At 42.3% G+C, this 21369-nt stretch overlaps 1 protein-coding gene across 1 annotated transcript in view; it reads right to left on the bottom strand.

Moving 5' to 3' along the window:
* Positions 1 to 21369, bottom strand: part of NMNAT2 (nicotinamide nucleotide adenylyltransferase 2) — a 93740-nt gene that overhangs the window by 30424 nt on the left and 41947 nt on the right. Inside the window, exons 2-4 of the mRNA XM_060232415.1 lie at positions 16544 to 16632; positions 15013 to 15080; positions 3556 to 3634 (exon numbers count right to left, since the gene is read on the bottom strand). Of these exons, the coding sequence (XP_060088398.1) occupies positions 3556 to 3634; positions 15013 to 15080; positions 16544 to 16632 (236 nt within the window). The remainder of the gene's footprint in view (positions 1 to 3555; positions 3635 to 15012; positions 15081 to 16543; positions 16633 to 21369) is intronic.

Below are 21369 nucleotides of genomic sequence, written 5' to 3'. Positions count from 1 at the left end.
CTAGGATTGCCACCTGCACTGACAGCCCTGTATTCCTTCTAACATGCTACAGTCTAGGGATGCCAGTCCCCAAGTTTGGGTGGAGGATCCCTTGGTTTTTGGGGATTCCTGCCCAAAACAGCCACATCCCCACATGATGTCCCCAATGTGATGATGTCATGTGAAAGTGACAGCATTGCATTGGCAACATCACATCGCGACGCTCTGCTTTTTGGGCAAAATTCTGTGGTTTGAGCCCAACTTTACTATAGAGTTTGCCGCAAAAGTAGAGCATTCCCATGCAAAACCCATTGATGCAATGACATTACTTCTGCATTATATCAAGACATCAGGGACATCCCCACCCACTCCTGGAATGCTCCCAGATCTCCCTACCAGCATGACAAGTGAGTGGTCCGAAATTACCCAGTCAGTTTCCACAGCAAGAACCTGGGTCTGGCAGACCCCACTCTGAAGCCCTAAATCCTATGCCACAGTGGCTGTCATAGGGGGGCTGCTGAACAGTAGTAAACAGCCAGGCATTCAGTAGTTACCCCCTAGGTGGAGCCTGAACTGAACTCGAGACAACAGATCTATCTCCCCATCCAGGAGAAAATAACTGATTTGGAGGGTGGACTGTATGGCATTATATTCCCCTGAGGCCTCTCCCTTTCCTGACCAAAGCAGCTTGGGTTGACTAGCAACAGTCTCTGGCTAGCACTTCCCAGGCAGCAGCCATGTCTCTCTGAGAAAACACTCCCAGCAGGGCCTAGCCTCCCTGGCTTTTTCTGTGGCTTTCGGAGGCCTTTCATGAGCCCGCAGTAGTTCTGCAGCCCTTTCTGAAGCTGGTTGACAGAGAGGACACAGAGAAGCATCGGAGATGCATCTCCCTCTGAGGTAAGACTGCTTTTGGCAAGTTTGTTCAACATTCCTGGGCCTGAGTAGGCAGGGGCAGGGGAGTCAGCCAATGGGAGCCCACAGACTCTGACTGAGCCGTGATGGCCCAATTATTAGTTCCCGCAGATATTATCCAATGGCAGTACTGGATTTGGCCATACTACAGGAGAATGATTATTATAGATTAACATGATCACTGCCTAATTAGTTATGCAGCAGGAATTGAACATGATGGAGTTCAGACACCAAATTTCCCAGGTTTGCCTCTTGGACCAGTTTAGGATTAAACTGACTGTTAACAGATCCATTTGGGGCCTCCTCCAGTCAACACTCCTGCAAACACCTTTCCTGTCTTTTTCCATCTTGGCATGGAGAATCTGCCTGAAGTGGGGTGTTAGATTTCAGGAAAACCCAACAGCCGTTCGTTTCAGAAATTTACTTTGGTCTTGAACATGCTAGAAATCTGCATCTAGTTTTGGCACACTTTGGCAGTATACATTCTGGTAAAAATTCACAAAATTTCAGATAGTTGCCAGCCTCCAGGTGGGACCTGGAGATTCCTTGGAATTACAACTGATCTACTACAGAGATCAGAGACAAGTTCTCCTGGAGAAAACGGCAGCTTTGGAAGGTGGACTCTGTGGCATTATGCCCCTCTGAGATCCCTCCCTTCCCCAAACCCTGCCATCCCAAGGTTCCACCCTCAAATCTCCAGGGATTTCCCAACCCAGAGCTGGCAACCCTAATTTCAGAGACCTTGCTCTCATGGGTTTGTTGAAAATCTATTGTGTATTAATCAACTGATAACATTACAAATTGTACATTGAAATTGCACACTGAATTTATAACAGCACTAATACTTAGCATATATGAGATACCTAGCAGACCCCCCACTTTCTTAGGGCATTCACTTTAGCTCACCTTAATGCCATCCTATCCATAGTATTACAGGGGAGATGTCACCATTTTCCATATTCAGATTGACTTTGCCCTTGCAGTCCAGGTAAAATTGATAACTCTGTCTCACAAAATATTGGAATGTTGTTGGAGGGTTTTTTACTGCTTTTAGGAACAGCTGGATTTCACTGCTTTTAACACGCTCTATGTTTAATAAATATCAAGGGGATAATGTTCCCTATCTGAACATAACCTATTTACTTGCCAAATTGCAGTCTAACATATTTTCCTTTAGCAAAGCCTTACACGGCTTGGGACCGACATATCTACGAGACCACATCTCCCCATATATGCCCTGGAGACCATTACGGTCTGGTGCACAACACCTGCTGACCATCCCTGGCCCAAAGGAAGTCTGTCTCACCTCAACTAGGGCCAGGGCTTATTCGGCCTTGGCTCCAGCCTGGTGGAATCAGCTGACCCTCAAGATCTGGGCCCTTACTGAACTGTTACCTTTTCGTAGGGCCTGTAAAACGGAGCTATTCCGCCAGGCCTTTAGTTGAGGTGGTGGGCGTCCTACACTATCTATTCCATTCTACTCCATTGGCCGGCACTATGCTGTAGTACTACCTCTGTCATTATATTAAATTACCTTTGCTGTATCTAATTCTTAAAGTGTAGGACTGATTTGTAGTCCATACAACATGTGCCAACTGATTCTTAGGCTATAAAACATGTACCAACTGAGCCACCATCTAAAACTGCCTATGACTAAATTGTCTTTTATTTTATTCACGTTTTAATTGTTATTAATATTGTTTTTATAATGTTGTTATCCACCCTGAGGCCTCCTTGGGATAGGGCAGACTATAAATTACCTAAAATAAATAAATAAAACGATGTATTGTTCTTTTAGTCATTGCTCAATTTAGTCATTTAGAGCTTATCACAGGAGCTCTAAAAAGGAAAGGAAGGAAGGAAACCCTAACAGCCAGGACTAGCCTAATCTCATCAGAGCACAGAAGCTAAATAGAGTTAGTATCTGGGTGGGAGACCACTAAGGAAGATGAGAGCTGCTATGCAGTGGAAGGCAATGGCAAACCATCTCTTCTTATCTCTTGCCTTGAAAACCCCATGGGGTCACTGTATCTCAGTTATGACTCAATGGCACTAAAAAGATGGGGGCAGTTTGAAAGTGCAAGCATGCTTAATAAAATAAGCTTTGCGTGTATTTTCCAAAATAAAAATAGTGTGTACATGCGTAGGTGGTAGTTATAGCGGTAGTAGCAGAACTACCATCTGGAGGAGGAGGGATTCTGTGGGAGAGTGAGAATTAAGAGTCCCCCCCCCCAACTAAGTGGAATTTTGGTTTTCTCCCCCTCCCATCCATTTTTGTTGCACAACTGCATGATGGTAAAAGGGCTGAATTATGCAAATGCTGAGAGTAGTGCCTGGGGAAGGGTGGAGTTTGGGGGAGGATGTGACATCACTTCCAGATGATGTTCTAGGAATTTCTCTTAATATCTATGGTCAAGATCATAGAGATGCAGGAAGTGTCACCATGGAGGCAATTTTCCAGCCATTTTTTCTCTCTTGTTCTTCAGTTTCTTGAGGATGGGAATGGGATATTGGAGCAAGGCTAGGCAAATAGCAAACCACTGAATTCTGCACTAAATACAAAGCTCTGATTTCTGTAAAATGGTGGAACGTACATAACCAAAGCATGCAGGCAGCAAACACGTCTCACTGAGCATCTCCCACCATTAGTCACAATCAACTTACTTTCATCAGGTCCCGGTGGTGTTCAAGTACACTGCAAGTAGTCTGCCAGGTATCCTGGTAACATTCCCATGGGTCCACTCTATTGCAAGGAAGAAACAAAGGCTCAGTTGCCCCTATCTGCAAATGACCATTATTGATTGTTTTTTGAATATATCATATTTAAATATGTACACTGATTAGCTGCTGGTAAATATTTATTTACTAGGCATATATCCTGAGCACTGGTTTCCCAAGTGATCTCCCATTCATATCAATGATCAGTTCCATATCCCCTTAACTTCAGGTGTTCCCAGGCTACCTGGCACAGTGGTCTACAATAGCTGAAGTGATCTATTCTACTCTGATATGCACAGTCTTAAAACTATATTAGCCCAACAAATTGATACCTGAGCTTTCTAATTTACTCCAGACTTACCACTGATTAGTATGTACAGCCTAAACTCCAGCTGCAGCCATTATTCCATCAAGTAGTCAGCCAGATACTAATGGAAATGTCTTATAACCTAGATTCAGGTTTCTTCCAAGCCAATTAATGCCTTTATTTTTTAGTTATATCGCCCTGGCTTCCCAATGCCTTAACTTTCACTAGTACATCTTGTTCTTAGTGACTTAGACCATCAGCCTTCAGCTCCTCCAGACTGAGGGGGAAGGTCTTCTTTAAACCTAATCTGTAATGAGGGAGGCGCCTTAATTTTTTATTGTCTATCTTATTTTAACAATTGCTAGCCCTACGTGAATGTCTGTTTCCTTTTCCTCTTTCCATGATATAGTTGTAATGCTGCTGCTGGTGTGTCCACCTTGACTAAGAGCTATCATTGAGTCCTCCTAACCCACTAGTAGAAGACCTATGATTTAGGACAATAATCCCAACATGGCACTTGTAGGTGCTAGGGTGCACACGAAAGTATTTCCTGGCACCTGTTCCCCCCCAAACAAAGCATCTGTCCTGACTATTCTCAAGATCCTAGGAGGTGTCACTTGCAGGAACTTTTATTTGGAAACTGCTGCACTGATGGGAGATCATCGGGGCAGGGATGTACCTTTTCAGTGATGTCACTTCCAAGTGATACAATTGCATGAGGGTTCTACCATAGACTTTCCAGTAATTCCTAGAGAGGCATGACATTACTTTTGGGTTTCCCCTGGAAGTGACACCAAGCTGTTGGCCCTATCCCCTTTAAGAAGCTCTGTAAAGCCAATCTATGCCAAGTACTGCAAGTTCTTCACCAATCAACACACCTTAGTTTCATTAAAGGCATTTATTGATAAGCAAGACATGACAGTCAGGCAGGGTCTTGCTGAAACTAAAGCCAATGGCTCTTGTCCGACTAAATATACCCAGGGTCCATCTGTTACATAGTTTAAAAGCCAAAGTGCTGAAATCTGTCAATCACCTTCCCCCCTTCCGCATGTGATCCCTGCCCCCAGTTCATTTCAAGCAGAATTAGGAGCGGTCTCTGTGTACTAGATAACATGGCCTTGGAGGCTCTTTGCAGCCAGCTCCAGGGTGGAAAGGATACATGATACATTAAAGACACAATAGGCCAGGACAGTAAAGAGATAGCAGCAAAGCAGGACCCTCAAAGGTTACCACAGGTTACATACCAGCATAGCTCTCCTTCCCGCCCCCCAGTTTAAGGCAAGAGGCACTATTGACAATTCATTAAAGCAAGCTTTTGAAACCAATCTGATGTTCACATTCTGTTTTACCAAGTTTTGCTTTTACAGTAGTTGATAGAGGAGTTTACTTACTGATTTTTAGAGCTGTAATTGTTAGCTTTTAAATCTGCTTTAACATCAACTGCAATATGGAACTGTATTCATATGGTATATATATATTTACAACGTTGTGCTTTCAACGGTGCATGTAGATGTGTCACTGCTTGTCAGAACAACTAGCTAAAAATGCTAAAAACGATCAGCTACATACTTGTGAAAATAAAAGATGCTACACCTGCTTATCAAGTTTTCCCTTAATATTTAGATAAGATTCATAGCAAAAGAATAAGCATTTGGACTCAGGAGGTGGGGCTTTTGTTAAAGGAATACTAGACAGAGATAATTTTGATTCAACTACAACAATAAAAGACTGCTAGATTTATAGCAGTCAAGACCATTCATTAAATATAACCTTTCCTTCTATGTACCCTGTTCAGCTAATTTCAGCCACAAAAGATGAATGAAGAATGATAACTTGGGGGGGGGGGGGGGTTATAATTGCAGCTCTGCCTATCACCACACCAGCCGCATTAGTCAGTGGTGTGAAGAAAATGCCTCCAGCTGAAGCATTTCATTTCACAGAAAGAAATGCTAAGCATTGAAAGCATGTTGGAATGCCAAAGAACTCTGCACAGGATAATTTTGTTGCTAGCAAGTCTAAACCACATGACCACAAAAATATGGAGCACAGACTGAAACACTGTGATACAAAAATTATTCCGGGATCAGAAGCCAAAAGCCCATGGATGAAGGGCATAACTGCTGAGCAGACAGGTTAAAACGGATAAAAGGAAGTACTTTTTCACCCAAAGGGTGATTAACATGTGGAATTCACTGCCACAGGAGGTGGTGGCGTCCACAAGCATAGCCACCTTCAAGAAGGGGTTAGATAAAAATATGGAGCAGAGGTCCATCAGTGGCTATTAGCCACAGTGTGTGTGTGTGTGTGTGTGTGTCAGACTGTCAGTCAAACATACATTGTGTGTGTGTGTGTGTGTGTGTGCTGTCAGACTGTCAGTCAAACATACATTGGGGAACTCACCTTAAAATGTGTGTGGTGCTACCAGGGAGCACTGCCTGGAAAAGAGTCTGGTTTCCCTCCCAGACTCCTCTTGCCAGCAGAAAGGACACTTAGGTGGGGGGTTCTCCCCTTTACTCTGGCTCTGCATGGCTCCCCACCCACAGCTCGCTTTCCAGTGTCGAAAGCAGGGCAGGAGAGAAACCGGAAGTTCATTTCCCTTACAGCACTCACTCTGAGCACCAAGTGAATGACTGTTTCTTAAGGTGAGTTCCCCTGATGTACATCTGACTGTGAGTCTGGTTGTGCACCCATGACAGGCACATTATCTCAGGCACATCATGTAGTTGTGCCCTTAAAAAGATCCTCTCCCATTCTCCCCATGCCCAGTGCCATTTTAATGGTAAAAGATATCTCAGCATCTGCTGATGCCTAAAGCTAAGCCTTTACTTTATTAGAAACAGATAAGCTGTTGAGATCCTTTGGCAACATTTTTTGCTATAAAATCTCTTGAATATATTCTGATGTGTGTGCTGGTTGTAACATGACTTGGGGTTATACTGGACCCAACTTTACTGTTGGAGAAGCAAGTTAATAAAGATGCAAAAATGCTTTCTTACAATTTCATGTAGCCCTGAAGATGGTCCCTCTACCTTGGCTTAGCTAAACAGGCCAACTGAATCCACGCCATAATAACATTGAGACTAGACTACTGTAATGCATCATACATGGATCTGCCCTTGAAGTCAGCTTGGAGTCTCCACTCAATATAGAATGCTTGCAGCTTGAGCTAGGTGGGGCATGCATATTATACCGATTCTGCAGTTGCTCCATGGGCTACCCAACAGTTACTGGGTTCAGTTCAAGGTACTGGTGATCTCATACAAAGCTCTTCATAGCCTTACACCCTCATCTACAGGACCACATCTCCTATGTTTACCATGCCAACTTTGCTCATCCGAACAGGATCTTCTGCAGGTGCCATGCTGCAAATGGGTAAGATCAATAACTTCCCATACACATAAAATCTCTGTTGCAGTCCTCACCCTGTGGGATGGCTTGCCTAAAAAGGTCAGGAAAGCTTCTGACATTCTGCAAACTATGTTGAACAGAGTTGTTCAGGAGGGCATTTTTGTAAAGGTATAAGGGCTATATAATAATGGAATGGTTCAGCAAAAATGCTTTAATAAAGGGAATGGACCATAATGCTGTGTCCAGCATTGTTATAAACATCCGGGTGGGTAGCTACATTAGTCTGAAGCAGTAGAACAAATTTGAGTCCAGCAGTACCTTGGGGAGCAACAAAGTTTTATTCAAGGTGTAAACTTCCATATGCTTGCATTCTTCCTCAAACACAAGGAAGTGTGCATGCACACAAAAGCTCAAAACTTGAATAAAACTTTGATGCTCCACAAGGTTACGCTGGACTCAAAATTTGTTCTAGTATATGTTCTAGTTATATGTTTGCTGTATTATACCTTCACTTTACCATTTATGTAATACCATTTTCTTCATTTAACATGTCACGTTGAATAATTATGCTTTCTGTAATTGTTCCAATTTTAGTATATGTGCTGCCAAAGCGAGCAAACTTTCTGTAATCATGGTCCTATTGCATTGCTTATTACATGTCTCATCCTATTGGTTGTATTGATTTACAGTGTATAATCTACCTTCAGCCTCACTTAGACAAGTGGACTATAAATAACATACATAGCAGAAAGTGTTAAGACACCATCAGTGAGTGCATGAGACGTAATATTTTATTTGGAATGTTTTACTGTGTAACTTATGTATCTTTATTATTGTACATCACCCAGAGCAATCTATTATTATTGTTGTTGTTTTGTTGATATAATAATAATAGGAACAACATGTAGAAGTGATGGTTCTTCAGCTTAGGCAGCATCCACATATCACTGGATCCACATATCATTGCATAATAGCAATAATTCACTTTTTGAACTGATTTGTTCACACAGGAAAATCCAGGTATGTAATAAAAACACAATTTTTATATAACAATAAGTTGGGAAAAAACCTTCTGAATGTATACAACAGGCTGATATTAAATTCAATAATTTTAAGTAATTTTAATGTAGTTACTTTTTACAGAAACTGCATAACAATCATTTCAAAACGTTAGATCCTTACAAATATGATTATTAAAATCTTTTTTTAAAAAAAATCCATCAATTTTCATCCATTTTTTCTAATGTTATTCCCATATGCTTTTTGTATCCTCTAAGTTTTTCCTTCAAACTGATCAAGTATATCTAAATAGTGACACACTACTATGGATATCTCACTCTTTTTCAATAGAGCTGCTTCATTGCTTTGTACTGGCATAACAAGAGCCTCACTAGAGAATCCTTACTGAAAGTGCTTTCTTTGGAGCCCATGACATTGACCCTGAACATTGATAGGAAAATCAATATTTGTTCAGTTAAAAGGATTGGGCTGCATCCAAAAGAGAATCACTGATGGAGAGAAGACCGATTTTCACTGGTTTCTATGTCCTACCACAAACCTCCAACTCCCCCCTCCATGTTTTTCCTGTGGGGTATCCTTCTGCCCCACGAGAAGCATTTCAGGGGCCATTTGGGGTTGCGGTGGGAAGGGAGAGGCATCAGACGCTCACTCCTTTAATAAATGTTACTGGCGGATCCGAGCCATTATTTTCTTTCTTTAGTCTTGCTTAGGGATGCCTCTTAGTTACCAGCAGTTCCCACAGCTGCTTTCCCAACTGTTTCCATACTGCAAATTTGCTAAAACCAATGACATCTCCTCATTTACAAATCCCAGCATGGTCATTCCCAGGAGTTGTGGCGGCCCGACAATTTTACGCCTGTCTCTCACAAGATGAGGGCGCGCATGCTATAGAAGGGTGCTGAAATTCCCAAGCTTCCCTGTTTAAGGCTCAGCTTGTATAAAGAAAGCACTGGAAATCTCATCGCTTGAGCAGCAGCACAAGGCCTTAATTGAAAACGTAATGAGCTGCTAAATTGGGCTGTTTTTTAAAAAAACATTTTCTTAGTAGCTGAGCTACGTTTTCCTATTCACTTCACCTGAGCTTTCTTCAGAGAAGCCAGCTTGCTAATTAAAACTCTCTCACTCATAATGTCGCTAAAGGCTCAATTCACACAAAAGAGGCTAACTTTGGGAGGGTTTGTGTGTGTGAAAGTTATCTTAGGTTAACTCACTCCAGGCAAGCGGAGTGTTATTGGGGCAACTTAATTTATCCTATAATCAAGAGACTGCTCAGCCTGGGAGGAAACAAGCTGAATGCAGCTGAGTTTGCCCACCTACGTTTGAGTGCAAAATAGGGCAGATGAATCAAGTAGTTAGCAGTCATGCTTTAGATAAAACGTGCCACCCATTTTTAGAATTCCAAAAATGCCCACAGGTTCAACTAGTTTAGGAATTTTGGCCCCACATCCTTGGTCTGCAGTTTGTTTTTGTTAAATAGGGGTACCAGCCTCCAAGTGAGGCCTGGGATCTCCTAGAATTACAGATCATCTCCAGACTACAGAGATCAGCTCCCCTGGTGAAAATGGAGGGTGGAGTCTATGGCATTGTACCCCACTGAGGCCCCTGTTCTCCCCAGGTTCCTTGTCCAGATCTCCAGGAGTTTCCCAGCCTGGATCTGGCAACCCTAATGGGGCATATTTTGAAGTAAGAAAAGGTTGCAGAACAAGCAACACCAGCTTTGTCCAGTGACTGTCCTACTCAAACTAACATACAGGCAAAGGGCTCTTTCACTCTCTAGTACAGACAGCAACAATGGTCCTTTGAGGATTCTCTCTTCGTGCACCTCAACTATTTAGTCTCATTGGCGAGTCAAGGCACAGGGAAATAGGAGTAAACAATGAAGAAGAAAAATAGATAATGAATGAAGGGCTCTCTACACAGAATGGGTTGTCATATGGCGTTGGAAGAGAGTTTTAGGATATTGTGGATTGTCAAAAAGACAAATAAGTGAGCTTTAGATCAAATCAAACCTGAACTCTTCCTGGAAGCTAAAATGACTAAATAGAGGCTATCAGACTTTAGTCATGTTATAAGAAGACAAATCACTGGAAAGGACAATAATGCTAGGAAAAGTTGAAGGCAGTAGGAAAAGAGGAAGACCCAACATGAGATGAGTCGACTCCATAAAGGAAGCCATGGCCCTCAGTTTGAAAGACCGTCCTGAGCAAAGCTGTTAACAGTAGGATGTTTTGGAGGTCATTAATTCATAGAGTCACCATAAACTGGAAGAAACTTGAGAGCACATAAAACACACACACTGAATGGAAAGAGTTAAGAGGTTTTTTGGCAGAAGAAAGCAGCTGTGGTGAATGATAAAGGGCAGGCCTTGGACTGCCATGTTGTGGTGTAAGTAGGAAATCTCTGTTGGGTAGGTTCAGTTCTTAGGTGATTGGGTGCCTATCTTTATGGCTGTGCCTTGTCACATCTGTTTCAGATAGAGAGGTAAGGTTCTGTATTAATTTCTACTGTGCTTAACTGTTGGAATTTTTTTTGGGGGGGGGGTCCTTTTAATATAGGCTTTCCAGCCTCCCACTCTGGGCAGAGGTTCCACCAGTTTGGAGGCCCCAACCTGCTGACACAGAGCTGGCCAGCAGGAGGATTTCCACCCCTAAAGAGCTCTGCCGGTGCTCGACATGATGGCATCACCAGGAAGTGACCTCATGCCAGACACATCGCATGGAAGGATATGCAGACATTTGGGTAAAAACCTCTAAGGCACCTTAGAGTTTTTAACCCAAATTCTAGAGCATACCCAGTGTGATGTGTCAGGCATGCTGATGTCACTTCTGGGTGACATCATCGCACCATGTGCACTTCAGGACATCCTCTGCTGGGAGCCAGGTAAGACTTGGCAACCCTGTTTTCATACCATCTATGGGAATCTGTAACAATTCACTTGACTGCTGAAAATACTATTTCGTTAAGCTGCTTGTAAATTTATACAGAATATTTAGAATTCCAGGTTAACAATAACAATTTTTCATAATAAATGCTGCACATCTTTACTGTGTGGTATTTAAGGCCCATACTTATATGCACTTAGCCCGCATATAATGACAGTAATCGTCTTGATATGTTCACTGAATACAAACCTTTATGGTCTGGTTACTAGAGGATGCTCCCCCCATTACTGCATCTTTTGCAAATATCTGTGTTTGTGTGCCTTTCTGAAACAGACTCTGAGGGGTGCAAAACAATCAGAAATAGCTGTTGTATTGGATTAGCGATGTTCCTGAAAGTGTCTGGTGTATTAGTTAATAGCAGTGGTCTCTAATCTGGAGAGCTGGGTTTGATTCCCCACACCTCTACATGAAGCCTGCTGGGTGATCTTAGCCAATCATAGTTCCAGTTAGCTCACAAGTTGTGGGAAGAGGAAGGGAATGTGACTGCAAGCCACTCTGAGATTCCTTAAGGTAGAGAAAAGTGGATATAAAACTCCTCCTCCTCCTTTCATCTGATATTATGGCCCTGTTCACACAGTGTGTTCAGTCTGTGTTAAACTGACCTGATTCTGTTCTGAATATCTTTGTTCCGGATAGTATCGATCACTGCACACACTGCAATTCAAATCACTCCACGGTGAAACTGTCTTCTGCTGTCCACACAATGGCACCATGCAGTTCTCTTTTTTCTTCTCCCACTATTATGCGCATGTGCACATAGGTCAGATGCTACATCTCCGGTACAAGAGTCCACAAGGCCCAAGTCATGAAGGTGTGCAGCATCACTAGAGTTGATTGAAGTAGATTTTGATGTACTTCAAAGCAGGGCTTTTTTTGTAGCAGGATCTCTTTTTCATATTAGGCCACACACCCCTGACGTAGCCAATCCTCCAAGAGTTTACAGGGCTCTTCTTAAAGGGCCTACTGTAAGCTCTTGGACGATTGGCTATATCGGGGTTGTGTGGTCTAATATGCAAAGGAGTTCCTGCTACAAAAAAAGTCTTGCTTCAAAGTAATAATTATACTAAATGATTTCCATGGCAGAAAATAGCCATGAATTGTATAAATTCACAGTGAATCTTATAGGCTAAATAGGCCAAACAACAAAGACATTCTGACCATAAAAAACAACTTTCAGCTGTGTTCCTTGCTTTGCAGTAAGGCTCAAGGATAGTTCAAAAACCTCACTGTAGGTGCATTATATAATGTCCAATATAAAACACAGTACACAATATTTTAAATTTTCCCCTGGCAACAGACACAAAATCGTTACTCAGCTAGAATTTTACAGCATTTTTCCATCTAGGTAAGCTGAAGGCATGATCTGAAACTTGAGTCTTGTAAAAGGTTTTTTGCAGTAGCTTAAATGTTAAGCCTTGCAGATACATTTGTTGTGTATGATCACTCTTGATAATCTGACACCATATACAAAAGCAGGAGTTTGGAATAGCCTGCAAATCAATACAAGCCCCCAGAGTAAAATTCGCCTCTAATTGCCTTCCTTAAAGGCACCAATTCTTCCTTTAACATAAAAGGATAACATGCTTTCACATTACCTACTCTACTTATGAGACACTGATCAAACATGCTTTTTTTGGTGCGAGTATATTTACTGGCAGCCCATTAAAGTTTATTCAGGGTATGAGCCAAATCTTGGGTATTCGTGCCATGGTGGAAAGGACTCCAGCATTGACTCTAAAACAAGATAAATGGAGTTCCCTCTAGGGAAATTCTGAAAAGCTTTAAGAAACTGGTTTTGGATGACCTCCACTCCTGCTTTTATGAACCTCACAATTCAGCAACACAAATTATTTGGGCAATAGCCTTCTGCACATGCACACACACGCACACACAAACCTCTGGTAGCTGAAGAAATTGAATTCTTGCCCTTACCCTGTGAAAAATTTAGAATAACATGCAGTTTTGGAGGATGTTATTTTGATACAGGTAAACGCTTCTTCCCCTTGTTGCCCCATGCAATCCCATTCATTATTACAGCAGGCAATGTAACTTTTAATTAGGTTTCTCACCAACATAAGCAATAAGCAGGTTGAAGCTGCAGGAAATCCAAATCCTTCTGGGGAAATTCTGTGCTGGTGGAAAGTGCTGTCAAGTCACAACTGACTTATAGCAATCTCATTGGGTTTTCAAGGCAAGAGATGAACAGAGGTGCTTTGCTATTGCTTACCTATGTGTTGCAACCCTCGACTTCCTTGGAGGTCTCCCATCCAAGTACTAACCAGGGCTGACCCTGCTTAGCTTCTGAGATCTGATGAGATCAGGCTTGCCTGGGCCATCCAGGTCAAGGCAGATCATTCCAAGGTCCATCACTACTCTGACCTATGTGTCTCTTCAGTATATTTTTATTCTGTTCATCTTCCAAGCAGGCCTCAGGTTGATGCACATCATTCTCCCTTTGTCTGATTAATCTGACAGATATTGACTTGGTATTTGGAAGGCTTTCACTATTGCACCATTTATATCACAAGCAGCATGTATTTTTACAATATTTTATTCCCTTTCTGACAAATCATCTCTAATCATTTTATCAAAGCCCTTGTTTTCATACGAAGCTGAAATAAGCATTTGCAAAAATGGCTCTGTTGTGCGAAGCTTTAAGATTACCAGCTTCCTCTGACATCAGGCAAAATGTGCAAGAATTCAGATTTAAGACTGTAGTCAGTGATGCAGCATGACCTTTAGCAAAAATACATGTGAGCAGAGCTTTTTTTGTAGCAGGAACTTCTTTGCATATTAGGCCATACACCCTTGATGTAGCCAATCCTCCAAGAGTTTCCAGTTGGCCCTGTATTAAGAGCCCTGTAAGCTCTTGGAGGATTGGCTACATAAGAGGGGTGTGGCCTAATATGCAAATGAGTTCCTGCTAAAAAAAAGCCATGTATGTAAGAAACACAAGCCTGGATTACACTGTAAAACTGAGAAAGCAGAGTTGATTAGGGAATGCACACATACACACACACATATACACACACATCCTAGGTGGATTTTCTGTACCGCATTAATGTGCCACTGAACTCCTCTTTTCTTTTCCTGCAACAGACTAACACTAACACTGCTACAGAGTAACACGGATACCTGTCTCGGATTCTCAAACACTTATTTTCCTTAATAAGTGGTGTGTTTTAAGTGCAGTCAAGTTGCTTCCAACCTATGGCAACCCTATAAATTAGTGACCTCCAAAATGTCCTTGCTCAGGTCTTGCAAACTGATTAATAAGCTAGCTTTGAAAAATAAAGTCAACACCAGGCCAAAGATTAATTTGAATGAAACCACATTCAGGGACAGTTTTATCACTGCAAATATTCACTTGAACATACCTGAAAACTTTCCATATGTGTGTGCGTGTTTCTTATTCAAACGCCATTCTATACCTGTCCAACTTCAGTTGAAAGCTTTTCATGTCTCTGTTTCATGAGCTATCAATATCCTTTTTCACTCCATCTATCTCCTTTCTGTCTCAGTGCCGCTCTTCAGATTTCATACAAACCATGCTGGGCACTCATGGTGGGCACTCTTTGTATCCCAATCCTAAACAATATCTTCTGGCTTCAGCCATAAGTAGTGACTGTTTTCCTGTCAGTGCAAGGTAAATATCTAGCTAACTATGATGTCTGCCCCACTGATTTTTGCTTTTGTTTTATCCCTGCTGGCCAGTGTGGATCTTTCTAACATGACCTAAAGAGAGCAGGTTCTCTGTCATCATGACTGTGCAAAGTACTATCTTACCTGATCCAATCCGAGGACTGGACAGCCAACTGGCACATTGTCAGACGGTGTCGGCTAGAGACCAGGCCCTGTAAAATAGTAGTGCATCAGGAGAAGTAGCAATGCAGGATTGCCCAGTGCTGGACTTCTTGATAAAACCCAAACCTTCCACTTAAGTTGTTCAGTGCTCTCAGACTGACAGCCACTTTGGCATAGCTGCATATACCTGAACTGGGAAGGTGATGGATTCAAATCCTCATCAACTTAATTAAGATGTCCTTAACTAGTCACTGGTTCTAGGCAGGGGTTCTACAAGAGCCAGCATATCACTATTTCACAGGGAGTGTGGGATATTAATAGAATAAAATGAATAAAAATAAATATTAATGTAAATTAGAGTAGCTCATGCCCCAAAACAACACAATGGTAACATCCAAAGAAAAAGTGGTGGTTTTTACATACTTGGGAGAGAAAAACATGTAAATTGTCCAAAATAAAATTACTCCCTCCCCCAAATGACTTGATGAATGTGCTCCAGGCTGTATGTTCAAAGCCCATTAAAGAAGAAAGAGAGAGAAGAGGAAATTAGCCTGCTCAGGTTCTTGAGAGTTGGAAGGGGATACCTACAAATTGCCCCTCACTCCCACAGTTCCTCTCCCAGCCTGTATATTCTACCAGTGAACTTCTATGACGGCATCTTTGGTAACATTTTCCACAATACAGGCCTTTCCTGCCTCTCACCTAGGGCTACTGCAAGAAATGTGCCTGAATCCTGAGGTAAACCAGTGGGTCTAGTGATAACGTCAACAGCTGGACTGTTCTAATATGCTGGCAAACAGAATTTGTATTCTACTTGATGCCTCAGGACAAACAAGTATAAATAAACCGAGCATTATCTGTCCCTTAGAGGCTACTGCCCTCTCTCACCTCCACTTCTACAAAGTCCTCACATCAGCTGTGGTGAACTTTCCCTCAGATGCTTTCACAAGCACAAAGAGCTGCCTTGAATGTGCAGCTATTTTACATAACAGGGCATCTAGGTTTTAATAGCTGAATAACAGAAAGAAGTTCAGTAGCCTTTAAGGTTGCCAGGTGTCCCCTGGCTGGGGATGGGGCTGAAGTAGGGTTACCAGACCCAGGTTGGGTAACTCCTGGAGATTTGGTCAAGGAACCTGGGGAGGACAGGGACCTCATTGGGGTACAATGCCATAAAGTCCACTCTCCAAAGTATTAATTTTCTCTAGGGGAACTGATCTCTTTAGTTTGGAGATCAGTTGTAATTCTGAAGGATCTCCAGGTCCCATAAGGAGGCTGGCATCGCTATTCCCCCCCCCCCCCCCTGTATCTCTATGACTTAAAAAAGCAACACTTGTTGAATTTCTGCCTCTTAAAAGACGCAAAACCCTTCTGGGAGGCAGAAATGGCAGTTGCACATCAATCCAATGATATTTGTTCCACTAGAAACAATAGAAAACAAGTCAAGGTGCCACCAGCATTTTTTTCTTAATGGATTTTATTGGCAGTGAGGAAGAATCCAAGCAAATATACTCACCTGCTTCCCATAGGAGTCATGTACAGGCGAGACAATTCCACCAATGACGATGAACCTTCCTGTCTTGTGCAGATAATCCCGGGCTCTTTCTAATGGAAGAGGAGAAAATGGGGTACAAATCAGCATTTAAATTCTACCTATCAGAAAAAGTGAACAAACCCCACCATATATTTCTCTCAAAATCTGTATAAAAGCAAGTACAAATGCAGATGTCTCTAGGAACATAGTATTATTTGAGAATTAAGCCTCATTGTAACACACTACAAACTTCAGTGGTAATGGTGAAAAGTTGTCTCTGGCAGCTGTCATAATGTCACAGATGGGCAGGGCAGGTGGAAGAGTTTATAGATGCCATTGGCTGAACAACCAGCTAGAGCAGGGGTCCTCAAACTTTTTAAATAGGGGGCCAGTTCACTGTCCCTCAGACTGTTGGAGGGCCGGACTGCCGTTACTGTACAAAGCCGCGGGCCGTCAGTTCTCCGTCTTCTGCATCTCTCTCCCTTCCCCACACCACACACCCCGGCCTGGGAACTCACCTCACCTCAGTATCACCTCACACTCTGTCTCCGCCGCCTCAGCCTAGTGCCGGAAGTGTGCGTTGCTAACGCGAGTTTAGGTCGAACGTCACTTCCGGTCTGATTTTGCCATAACCCGGCAGGCCGCATAAATGTCCTCAGCGGGCCGCATCTGGCCCGCGGGCTGTAGTTTGAGGACCCCTGAGCTACAGAATGGTTGAGAAAGGTCTATGGATCAGGGAAAAAGAGGCAGATCAGGTGCTTTATAAGGGAAGAGGCTCTGCGGATTTTATATCATTATTTGCAAAATTTATATTCTGCCTTTCAACTCTTGCAGTGACCACCAAGACAGTTTACCAAGTGAAAGCATACATGATAAAATTGGGTTATAAAACCATTACAATCAACCCTGGCTCCAAACATACATAATTGAAACAATTTTTAAAAATAGTTAAAATCTATACAAAATGTAAAAAACACTAGTCAGGAAGGAAAGATCTCCTATAGGATATAATGTAGACTAGGAGAAACTGATTGATTGGTGCCTCTAAGAATCATAAAGGCTTCAGCTATTTGGTGATTGAGAGAGGGAGATGGGATTGCTGTTGGCTGGTTTCCTCCTCTTAGTCTTCGGAGCAGATTTTTCTCCTTAACACAGAGAAAACCCTGAAGAAGATTTTGAGAAGCATTTTTTAGGCTGAGTGGAACATAATTGGATATAAGCGCCTGTTAACCAATGTTAAAGCGCTGTGCATCTATCACACACTATGCATACCCTTTGGTGTTTGTCCGCCAGCACCATCATTATGCAGCTTTAAAAACAAAACATAAATGCCTTATCCTACTGACACAGTCTGAATATAGGCCAGCCCTCACAACTGTATGATACAATAAACCTGTATTCAGCAACAATTCTGTATTTCTATTCAATACGCAATACCATAAATGTTAATTTTCTATGGTGCAAAACCCAACATGAATGGTTATTTGAAGCCCTAGTGGTATTTGAGGGTGCCTGTGGATGCTCCAAAGAGATTGAAGAGTGGGTTATAATTTTAAAATACAACATTGTGGCTATGCTGTTTCACTCGATTTACTGGTTTTTTAACAGCCCTTTGATTGTCTACCAAGGTGCCCTTGATTAATCAGGCAACGGATCCTTTTTAAAATAATGGGTAATTTCGTCAGTTAAAAGTAGTTAGGAAAATGAATGTGTCAAGCACCATCCTAGAAGAGAGGATGCTTTTTTTTCCTTTTTAAATAATCTGTTTTATTCTAATGCAAATCTGTAATTCATACAAATATTTGGCAGAGATCTGTTCTGACTGACAACCTAATATTAATAATGAAATAAAAATCCTGAGTTTGCTCAGGAAGAAAAGACCCAGGAACTTACGACACAGTCATCACAGTGCAATAACAGATGGCACAGAGCAAAAGAAATGAAGCATTCTGGGATCACTCCTTGTCACCCACTCCATTTACCAGCACCAGGGTTTTCTTCATATCATGTGTCCTGGGATTTTACAAGTTATCTTCCTTTCAGCTAAGGAGGGCACAGATTCTTTCTTGATTTCGTCCTGACCTTTCCACATGTCGTGCTACTTTCTATTTTGCAGCTGACTAAAATGTTGTGAAAGCAACGTCACCCCAGAGTCGAAAACGACTGGTGCTTGCACAGGGGACTACCTTTACCTTTAAAACATCTTATGCCACCCTTCTCAACCTCAGAAAAAGGAGGGAGAGATTACAGTAACCTGCCCTGGTTACCCTTCCCACTGGTTCTTCTAGAGTGCACCTTTTAAAGGGGTGTCTGGTAGGGTTGCCAATCCCATACTGGGGGCAGGGGACTCCCTGGTTTGGAGACCCACCCCCTGCTTCAGGGTTATTAGAATGCGGGGGGAGGGAATGTCTGCTGGGCACTCCATTATACCCCATGGAGACAAATTTCCATAGTATAATGGAGAATTGATCTGGGAGTATCTGGGTCTCTGGGGAGGAGCTGTTTTTTGAGATAGAGACCTCAAGACATCCCCCAAGTTTCAAAAAGACTGGACCATTGCTCTCTGTCTCAGCTCCTGTTGCAGACTACAGGATGGATTTACCTCACAGGGTTGCCAGGATTACAGAGGTAAATATTCGAAAGACTCCGAGCACTCTGAAGTGTGATTTAAATGCTCAATATTACTAGTTTCACCTGCAATCCAATGCACAGAAATGATTTCAAATGCAAACCTCTCTAGATCTTGGCTAAGGCCTTGGAAGCAAAGCATAACCCCATTGCCCCCCGCAGCATGGTATTTTGCTGATGAGAAACTCTGTGACAGAATGAGCTCGGGATACAATCAAACGTAAATGCTGCCTTTTACATAACAAGAGGACTGTACATTAAATCTTCTAAAGTGTTTCAATTCAGATGGTGCAGGCTGTCACTCCGTCTTAATTTCACCCTCGCTGTCCTTGCCAAAAGTCTTCATGCCTCTATACAGGGAGTTCCACACTGGGAAACACTGTCAGTCTTAGATCTTCACGTTCTGGCTTTGAGTTTCCTAGTGTCAAAATCTTCACAGGTTTGAATTTCTGTCCTTAATGTTAGCTGGCAGATTCCACCCAATTAATAAACATCTATCTGCAAATAACTCACGGTTTGGAAGTCAGTGAAGTACCCTCTAGTTATTCAGCAAGTTCTCTTAACTTATTAGCCTAAAACAACCTGAGTCAGGGTTGCCAACCTCTAGGTTAGACCTGGTGATCATGGAATCACAGTTGTTCTCCAGACATCAGTTCCCCTGAAGAAAATGACTACTTTGGAGGGTGGACTATATACCATTATATATTGCTGAGGACCCACCCCCTTCCCCAAATCCTGCCCTTCTCAAGCTCCAACCCCAAAACTCCACAAATTTCCCAGTAGGAATTAGCACCCCTAGCCTTGATGGAGTCCCTGCCTTCAACCTGCCATAATCTCCAGCAACCAGACTCAAAACTCATAGCTAAAGCAATTTACAACAACTCAAATTCTGGCAAGGGAGTGGTATATTAAAGAGAGAGAATTAACAAAGTCTTGAAGTGAGGAATGCAAAGCATGACATACTGCAGCACACAATAGTGTCAGACTACACACAATCACGAGCAAGGCCAGCTTTAGAGGGCACAAAGCATGGGTATTCTATGGGGTTCCTCATCAACACCACCAACAGGTCCTCCTCTTTGACAGAGTTGCCATTCAAAGTTTCCACAGAACATTCCAGAATGTCAGGCTGAACAAAAGAATTCTCACCCTGTTGATGAGGTCCTGTTGTTAAACTGTACACCTCACACTGATAGCTGGAACCTTTGGAACTGAGTGGAAATATTCGTGACAAGGAAATGTGAAATTCCCCAGCTCATTTTCCTCAGGCATATATGGAAGAGGGGAATAGAGATCTGAAGTCTCATAGAAAGAATCAATGACTCTTGGGAACAGTGTTCCCTCAAAGCTGAGTTAGTGTGAACTAGCTCACAGATTTTTGGCCTCTGGCTCACATATTTTTGTCTTAGCTCAGGAAAAATAGCCCCAGAGTAAATTAATTTATGCAGCAGCTCACAACTTTAATGCCAGTAGCTCACAAAGTAGAATTTTTGCTCACAAGACTCCATGGCTTAGAGGGAACATTGCTTGGAAAGGGGGATAATTTTTCAATTTTTGCAAAAAAATGGGGAAAGTTCTTGAGCAGGATACACACAGAGAGGTTTTTTATTTTTCCTTTTTCAGAATCCCACCCCCCGCCTTCAAATCTCTGAGGTGCACAAACCTGTACACAAGAATTGTTAGGTAGAAGAGGAAGTGATTGACTATTTCCAGTTTTCCCAAATGGGCCCTGAACCTATACATAAACCTAAATCAGGGAGAGAGAGAAAAGGAAAGAATCAGCAGGCATGGGACAAGTTTGGGAATACTCATTTCTTTGTCAAGGTGACATTGTTTTGTTTGCTAGACAAAGAGTCAATCTGTCAGTGCTAATCATTATCCTAAAACTGAATTTGATGTCTCTTTAAGTCTTAATGTGCATTGGTACCCGGGTATGCAGGAAGGTTGCATACCTGTAACGTTCTGAATTTGTCCTTACCAGCAGGTTATCCACATACTGAAGTTTACCTCTATGTACATATGAAACTGCCATCTATTCTATCAGACCATTGGTCTTACAAGGTCTGTATTGTCTGCTCAGACTGGCAGCTGTTCTCCAGGATGTCAGGTAAAGGTTTCCCACACCTCAGAGAAGGATTCTGTGGCATGAATACCAGGTAACTACTGAAACTGGTGAGACA

Source organism: Heteronotia binoei, chromosome 2 (assembly GCF_032191835.1).
Source record: "Heteronotia binoei isolate CCM8104 ecotype False Entrance Well chromosome 2, APGP_CSIRO_Hbin_v1, whole genome shotgun sequence".
Classification (NCBI taxonomy): Eukaryota; Metazoa; Chordata; class Lepidosauria; order Squamata; family Gekkonidae; genus Heteronotia; species Heteronotia binoei.
This window is presented reverse-complemented; position numbering and strand designations above follow the sequence as displayed.